This window comes from Buteo buteo, chromosome 28 (assembly GCF_964188355.1).
Source record: "Buteo buteo chromosome 28, bButBut1.hap1.1, whole genome shotgun sequence".
Classification (NCBI taxonomy): domain Eukaryota; kingdom Metazoa; phylum Chordata; class Aves; order Accipitriformes; family Accipitridae; genus Buteo; species Buteo buteo.
In genome coordinates, this window is record NC_134198.1 from 10,093,949 (window position 1) to 10,103,001 (window position 9,053).

General features: G+C 46.9%; 1 protein-coding gene across 1 annotated transcript; it reads right to left on the reverse strand.

Moving 5' to 3' along the window:
• Positions 1-240: 240 nt before the first annotated feature.
• On the reverse strand, positions 241-4,748 carry LOC142045481 (ankyrin repeat domain-containing protein 26-like). Its single transcript, XM_075059053.1, has 6 exons — positions 4,617-4,748; positions 3,875-4,115; positions 3,438-3,550; positions 2,880-3,018; positions 736-1,017; positions 241-279 (listed from the first exon to the last, which is right to left on the reverse strand). The coding sequence occupies exons 3-6, from the start codon at positions 3,473-3,475 to the stop codon at positions 241-243; spliced, it is 498 nt and encodes a 165-aa protein (XP_074915154.1). The 5' UTR covers positions 3,476-3,550; positions 3,875-4,115; positions 4,617-4,748.
• Between the last annotated feature and the right edge of the window lie 4,305 nt (positions 4,749-9,053).

Below are 9,053 nucleotides of genomic sequence, written 5' to 3' on the forward strand. Positions count from 1 at the left end.
GGCTCTGATTTGTTCTAACCTGTCCTGGGAGGCTGCCTGCGTCTGAAGCAGAGAACGCACTTTCAACCACTGCAAAGAAGAAGAGAACTCTCCCTGCCAGTCAATTGCACGTACCCAATTTCAAGGGGCCCAGCTTTACTCACTGAGGCAACTGTGCCTCCTCACTACCATCAGCAATCAAGGCAGAACCCTGGAACTACCGCATTAAATAGTTCTTCAGAAAGAGCCCCCCTCTTAGCACTATTGTTCATCAAAGCTACTAATGAGAGAACACCGCCTCTGTAGGACAGGGCATAAAGAAAAGGCTTCCTCAAATTATAAGGATCCCTCATCTCCACCCGCCACCCCGCCACTTTGGTGACTTCTTCTCTGAGCACTTTTCCCCGTACAATGGCAAAGGAGGACCTGTATGCCTGGCCATGACAACTGGAAGTGACAATACCCATTCCAGGATGAACACGACCAGCGGACAGTGATAACCTCCCCCCCACCCAAGAACTGCAAAACGGAAATCTATCTTGGGCAAGCTTTTGATTCAGGGACCTGCAGGCACATTACACACACATGAAAGCACTCTTGCCCAACCATATTCTCTTCTCCCACTGCCCTCTACGAAAGACAGAAGTACAGCACTAACAGACAGAATCAGGCACCAAAACAAAAATACTAAAAAAATGACAACCACAACAAAAGTATGCAGTAGAGACTACAGACACACGTGAGAAATTCACTTGCCTGCAAAACCAGATTGACTTCTTGTAGTCTTTGTCTTATCTCTTGTCCGGCTCGTTCTTCCATCTCTCTTTTATATTGTTCTAGCTGGCTGCGATCCACCATGTTAGTCTCCAAATGATGTTTGAGGTTAGCCTGCTCTTCTTTCAGCTGGCATTTGCTCTTCTCCAGTTTTTCATGGTTCCCACGCATGGTGGACAACTCTTCTCGCAAATCCTGATTCTGTGCTTCTAGCTGCATGCATTTTTTAGACTCTATCTCCAGCTGCTGGGAAAGGTCACCAACCTGTAGACAGCAAAAAAAAAAAAAAAAAAAAAAAAGAACCAGGAAACTTGGATCTACAATTACTCGGTTCTGTGAAAATCAGTAAAGGGGTTGGCCATCGAGGCTGTATTTACCATCTGCTGACTCAGTATGAAAACCAAAGTGAAAGCAGTCTCTTCTTTTCAAACAAGAACAGCTTTCACAACATTCCTGATAGGATGGGAGCCTGAGGAATCCTTTCTCAGTTCTTCTGCAGTAGGTATCAAGAGGACCAAGAGGTGCCAAACTAGCAGCATTTCACGCATAGGGCTAAGTGGAAAAGCACTAAGGCTATTCTTCCATGAGATGCTCATATGCTCACGGGAAATCACACACCCCCATACCTAGCCACCTTCTGGTTTCATCAGAAACAACACGTGTCAAGCTCTAGAGGAATTTTTACATGCTGTCAACACAATCAAAGCTTCATTACAGAACGGACAAGACAAGAAACAGAAGCTCTTTTTTTTCCATTACACTGAAAGTTTTGTAAACAGTGGTTCAGAACACAGCTTTTACAGCGGTGGTGGAGGAAGACATATTCTCTTTAGGTCAAAGCCGCAGTTTGTTTTCAAAAATTTGCAGGAAATATCAGACTTTCAGTAAGTCCCAACCGTCAACTACAGCTCTATCCTCCTCTTCCCCCCTCCAGAAACATACATTTTCTGTACCTGTTGAAGAGAAAACGCAACACCCTGTCTTTTTTTAATAAAAGTGGAGGAAACCAGCATACTAAACACTTGAAAGAGTCTCTAACAAAGTAGAAACTTGAGACTTATCTAAAACCGCCTAAATGTAACGCCCTTCCCTGTCAGTCGAAACAACTCTCCAGCAGAAACACAAACCCACTACTAACTTCTGGACTAAAAATGAGCCACTGCAAAGGCAGCTGACTCATTCTACAATGCCTTCCAAACTCGAACGTAGCTCTGAAACATGGCTGCTCTCAAAACAAATCTGAGCAATGAGCAGAGAAGTAGATCAAAGGTTACGTGCTACTGAACAGCCAGAGCAACCTCAAAAGCACTTCTGGGAACTCTGCTTCTGGGTGCCCATGACAAGGGAAAGATGGGCCGAGACAGCTACTAGCCAGCAGTAAGTTACAGAATTTTTTCTGCATCGCCTCAACTGCATCGTGCCCTGGGAAACAACGACACCATTTAGAAAAGCAAAACCTGAACTGCCTTCTGCTCAACTGCTGCCTAAGACAGAGCTCAAGCGGTGACCTTGGGCAAAGCCAGCTCCATACAGTTGTTCCCAGTAATGGTGGTGTTAATTCCCTCTCTTCCAGAGAAGGAATTCCTCTGTAAGACCTCGAAGACGCTGCCATGGCCTCATGCTGCAGCCAGGCCTGTGCCGAGCCTTACTGCTCTCAGCCCTGACCCTCACCCATGGCCGTGACATCCTGGTAGGACTGCAGTCCCTATGGACTGGCCTGGCGATCTGCACTCTTGGCTGACCCTGCTTGCTGTCACCGGACCTATTCCGCTCTTCTTGGTGAGAGCCTGTGGGACTGCCCGTGAGGTCATGGACCCTGCCAGCCTTGCTGCGACTCTCGGCTCACCCTTCTTCTACAGAGCAGCCTGCCCTTGATGTGCCCTTGCAGATACTGCTTTGCACGTTATGTTTTCATCTCTACCCATAACGATAACTACATCGGTATTAGTTATAGACATCTACTACTGCAACAGTAGAAGGAGCATCAAGAAAAGGCAGTTGCTTCCAAAATGCAGCAAAGAAAAAAAAAATCAACAGCATGAAAAGTAGTACAGGGAAGGAATAACACAGGTTTTTCAAAAGAAAAAACACCACCACCAAAAAACCCCAAACAAACCAGAGCTCACCTTTGTTCTTAATCTACCAACTTCATTGACCATTTCAGAGCAGTTGTTGTTCATCTCCCTCTGTAAACTAAGCTGGGACTCCGTCTCTTTCTCCTCATATGCCCTTAGCTTCTTCGTAGCTCTCAACAAAAAATTCAACCTGCACAGCAAATGAGTCAAGAAAACAATGAAGCAAAGGAACAACCGGCCTTTTTCACATACTCTTACGTAAACAGCGCAGACGTGGCTTGCTTCATCTTTAACGTGCTTTACACACCAGCATTTACTGAGAAAAAACCCAGCATTACTGTGCCGCAAACCCCTTGAAAGGTCCAAATTTCACCTGAAAAGAGGAATAAAAGACTTCCTCCCCCCGCCCAGTAGAACTGCACAGCAACCTGCATTTGCAGTTCTTTTGGCAGCTATTGAAAACTATGGACTCATGCACAGAACCGCCCTGCAAGAATTAACACGGGGCTTGAATTTTCTCACAGTTACATACACCTATTTTTACAGTGAAGTTCAATAAAGCTTGACTTCTAGTCAGGGATACCTCTTCACCATACTAAAAAGCCATACCTCTTACAGTCTTTCTGCAGTTCGATGTTTCTTTTCATTTCTTGATCTAGACGCAGTTCGACTGGGCGTTTCAACTCTACCAGCTTCTTCACTTTCTTTCTTTCAGTCTCACACTTTCAAAATAGAAAAGATACATGACACACACAGCGTAGGAACAGTATCTACGCGCAGTATATGCATCTAACGTTCCCCACAGAGAAGCTGCAGTACGCCTCTATCTGTTAGCCAAGTGCCACAGAACGCCAAGGGACAAAGTTCCTGAGAACATTTAATGACTTTGGGTTTCACATCAAACAGGCCAACACCTAACAACAGAAACAGACGACCCCACTGAGGCAAAGGCTCTTCTAACACTTCAAGGCAAAAAGGTGGAAAAGATGCTGGAGGACACTTTCGGCAGTTCCTCTACTCATAACAGGGATTACGTAAGTATGTACCTCATGGGAGAACACAGATCAATCTAAAGCTTTCATGGGATCTTCAAGGACCAGCAGGCAGGGGCTTGCAGAGGAATTTGATCTTTTGCAATTCTTCAATGTTTCATTTCCCTCTGCTATTACCTCCCTCTCTCCTCTGGGGGTATTTACTTATTCACATCTTGTTCTGCCTCTTGGTGTCTTCTCAGCCAAACCAGAGGAGAGCTGGCAGCTGTTTTGACTTTGTACTTCCATTTTTCCTCTACAGAAAAGGAGAAAAGGGAAAGACTGCCCCTTGGAAACTGGCAGCCATTTCTTGTTTCCCAAGTACTAGTTCATTTGCCCAAATTCCTTCAGTACATTTTTCTGGAAGGCTTTTAAGCTCCCACTACCCTGAAAACATGCAGCAGCTCCTCCATACGTTGCACTGGAAACATGAAGCATTTTAACCCTGCCCAGAAACCAAGGCGTCAGAAGATGACCCGAAGGAATCCAAGAAATAACTGGGGAACTGCAGCCTTGCTCAATGTGCTCAGCCGATAGCAAACCACATTGGGAACTCTTCCCAATAGAACCACTCCAGAATTTACACAAAGATACCCAGCTAGCTTTTATTTGCTTCCTGGCTGATACCCAAGTCACAAGATACTCGCAGCCTGAACGGCAAGGATAACAGAAAAAGCTGACTGTAAGAACTCAACAAAAACGTAGACACAGTTCTCCGGGGTATTGGCTAGGCATCCAGAGAATTTTCTGGGCTCACCTGTTCCAGGAGTTCTGCCTTTTCTCTGTCAAGCTGAGCAACAAGCTCTTCAAGGTGGGATCTTGACTTCAATTGCTCTTCCCACATGCTGTGTGAGTCCTTTGATGTCAGAGGCAGCACATTCTGCTTTTGCACCTGTGACAGCAACAGCGGCAAAAGAAAAAACTAAGGTGACTGGAAAGACAGCACGCAGTAGAAAGCAGTAACTGAAATGGAAACAGGTCTAAGCTCTCCTCTCCCCATCCAAGATCTACAGTTAAGGTTAACACGGAGTGTAGAACACACCTCAGGAAACAGAACCAAGAGCAGCAGTTGAAGCTGGTGGAAAGAATGAACACCCTAGAAGTGACAAGATGAGGTTGCAACTTTGGGGGATAAGATGACACGCGCACACACGCACACACAAGATCACCCTACAACTTTCTTCCAAAGGTCCTCCAGAGTTCCTAACGATACGTACTTTTTAATATAATAATTCCTCTAGTGCCCACCACAGAAAATACCCTACCCTCACGGCTTCTGTAACAGCTCTACATCTCCTGAGAGCAAGAAAGTGCTCTGCCTGCTACTGTGCAGCATCACCTCACCTAATTCTTTACCTTAGCTCCCTGCATGGCAGGACAGTACCAGCACCTGGTTGCAGGCGGGAAAGGAAGCTAACATGGTCTCAAGGGCAAGCTGTGACAAAGCTGCAAAGGTAACACGGACCTCCCAGGTCCAGTCTCCTCTCTCAGCTTTCAGCCACAGATCTCCCCCCTGCCCACAACTTCCATCCTATCCTGCATCTGTCGTGGTTTCACCCTAGTAGGCAGCTCAGCACCACCCAGCCACTCACTCACTCCCCACCCCTGTGGGATGGAGGAGAGCATTGGCAGGGTAAGAGTGAGAAAACTTGTGGGTTGAGATAAAGACAGTTTCATAGGTAAAGTTAAAGCTGCGTGTGCGAGCAAGGCAAAACAAAGAATTCATTCCCTACTTCTCGTTGGCAGGCAGTTTTTCAGCCACTTCCAGGAAAGCAGGGCTTCATCATACCCAATGCTTACTTGGAAAGACAAATGCCATATCTCCAAATGTCCATCCCTTCTTCCTTCTTCCCTGCAGCTTTTATTGCTGAGCATGATGTCTTATGGGATGGTCATTTGGAGTCAGCTGTCTGGCTGTGCCGCCCTGCCCCAGCTCCTTGGGCACCCCCCAGCCTACTTGCTGGCAGGGCAGTATGAGAAATAGAAAAGGCCCTGACACTGTGCAAGCCCTGTTCAGCCATAACTAAATCACCCCTGTGTTGTTAACACTGTTTTCATCACAAATTCAAAACACAGCACCAAACAAGCTCCTATGAAGAAAATGAACTAGTGTCAAATCCTCACATTTTAGAGTGTGAAGTAGGACTTGCCATAGTAGCATGGGAAAACTCTCAAAACCAGAAAGCTGGGGAATGGACCAGGCTGCTTTCTGAGCAGCCTATATTCACTAGAATGCAGGAACTGAGCTCCCCATGGCTCTCCAGGAGCAGGGGTGAATTTTGAGAGAGAGCAAACCGCTCTGTTCGTACCTAGCCACCAGAAGGCTGCTCCCAGCGCACTGCCTTGCCCCTCCAGCTTGTGAGGAGCTCCTCAAAAGGCCAGCTGCGTTTATCACCAGGGGAGGGGAGGAAGAAGGGAAGAGAAAGGCCACTGCTGCAGTACTACCCCAGAGCCTGAACAAGAGCCTCTGCTGTGGCGTTGAGGAGCAAGATTCTCTCTTACTTGCAGCAGAAACGAATTGGCCTTTTGATGATTCAAGTAACGCTAATCTTCCACTCTGGAGGAGGAGGAGGAGGCGGCCACCTGGCTGAAGGTTTTACTGGCTTCATGAATTATGACAGGGGATCACTGTTAACTTCCTTAGGTCTCTCTCCTGCTGGCTCCCAGAATACTGTTTTGTCCTTTTTCACAATGAACAGGAAGAAACAGCCATGCAGAGGATTATTCCTATAGTGGCAGGCTTTCCATACCTCAGCTTCAACCCTTTCCCATGGCTTTTGCAAGTGCAGGCTGTATTTCTCCAGGGCACCGAGGTAGTGCATAGTAGTATCTTCCGGAGAAGCTTCTGACATAGATTGCTTTTTAAGAACAGTGGCAGGCTTCTGCTGCAGCTGTGCGACCCAGTCCTAAAGAAACGTGGTTACACGAGCACAAAGAATTCGATAAGAACATGAGAATATGAGGTGTGCTTTTACTTCTTAGGTTACATAATTAGATCAGTCTTCAGAGCAAATTTAAAGATAAGAAATGTTGCCTGCCACCAGCAGGCACCTGCAGAACTGATGACCTCTCTCCATCTTTCTCAGCTGAGCGCCTCCACGGTACCCGGGGGAAGCAGGGGAAACTTCAGTGCTTCTGTGCTAGAGATGAAACTCAAAGGCCAGTTGCTATGAGACCCAGGTCATTAGCTTGACCTGCCTTCGTCCCAGTCCTAAATGAACAGCTGACCAAGAGCACAAGTATTTCAAGGGCCCCCAGTTACAACTGTGTGGCGGGAGCAGCAGAAGACGTCAAAAGCCCAGAGGGAAATAAGCCCAAAAGCAAGCGAACCAAAGGGGACCCCACTGCGTCCCTCACAGAAAGTACCTCGGAATCCCTGGAAGATTCCGCCTCTTCCTCTTGCTCTGCTCCTCCCACTGGCAGGGCACCTACAAAGGAGGCAAGAAGCGACACACTGTGAGTGTTCATCTCACTCTGTTTTTTCCCATCATCCAAGCCCAGCATTCAAAAGATGAGGAACGGTTCTACTACGGGCCATAGTGATTTTCCTCATCGGCTCTTCCACAGTTAAGGATCCTACCTTCTCTGTCCTGAGCAAGTGCAGCCCTTGTAAAGTCAGCAGTCCTCACAGGGCAGGAGCTGCTGAGAACTGCCTTGTCTGCTACACCACCTGCAGAAGAGTCTTTCGTGTTTTCACTCCCCATGTCTTCTGCCAGCAGCTTACTAAGGATATATACAGAAAGAGAAGACATAGAGTTGGTAGAAACGATTGCATCTTTGCATACACGCTTGACCAGGACAGCAACGGTCATTCCTCACCCAGCCGCTCCATTTTTTGTTGCCAACTGAGAAACGGTAACACCCCCACCCCCCCCACCTTACTCTGGCACAAATGTTCCATGATGAAATATCCGCTGCAGGCTTGCTCATTCTCTAGATGCACATTGGTATCTGTGAAGCACTTCAGCCCTGCTGGCTACAATCTAAACTGATAAACAACCTCTCCCTAGGGAGCACTACAAAAATTAACTAGCCCTCTGGCAGATTCACATCTAACCGCAAGGGTGCTATGTCCGCAGGATGCTACATTAATGCTGCAACTATTCATGTCAAGCCAGCCTACAGTCTCCTCAAATGCAGTCCTGACTTGGAAGAACTTCAGAAATCTCTGACGACTTGAGAGTTTAGACAGCTCCTAAGTATGATCAAGAGGCCAAAGAAGACTGCGGTTGCATTCTAAGCACTGCGTGTGTTAACTACTTCGAAGAGGCATTCTCTTCTAACAAACTTGAAAGAGAGTAAACTGGGGCTCCTGAGAGAGACCCCTTTCAGGTTTGCTTTTTAACCGTGTCGTGGTTTAACCCCAGCCAGTAACTAAGCACCATGCAGCCGCTTGCTCACTTCCCCCCTACTCAGTGGGATGGGGGAGAGAATCGGGGGGAAAAAAAAGTAGCACTGACGGGTTGAGAGAAGAACAGTTTAATAGAACAGAAAGGAAGAAAATAATAATAACGATAATAATAACAATAGTAAGATGACAACAATAATAATAAAATAGTTGGAATATACAAAACAAGCGATGCACAATGCAATTGCTCACCACTCTCCAACCAACGCCCAGTTAGTTCCCGAGCAGTGATCCCCCCAAGCCAACTCCCCCCAGTTTATATACCGGGCATGACGTCACATGGTCTGGAACACCCCTTTGGCCAGTTTGGGTCAGCTGCCCTGGCTGTGTCATCCCCCCCCCAGCTTCTTGTGCCCCTCCAGCCTTCTTGCTGGCTGGGCATGAGAAGCTGAAAAATCCTTGACTTAGTCTCAACACTACTGAGCAACAACTGAAAACATCAGTGTCTTATCAACATTCTTCTCATATTGAACCCAAAACAGAACACTATACCAGCAACTAGGAAGAAAACGAACCCTATCCCAGCCGAGACCAGGACAAACTGATATATTGACTGACAACTCCGCCCCTCTCACGACAACATAAACCATTTACCCAACATGTCTACGCACGCGAGCGTAATCCACAGCCACGAAGGCAGAGTTATCTCTATAACAGTATCAGCACCATGCCAAAGAAACTGGCTTGCATTTATATCCCCGGCAACTGTGGCAACCGTAAGAGCAATCCTAAAGCATCCAAAATGTGTTATGAAATACATCCGCTTCTGCAGGCACTGCATTGCCA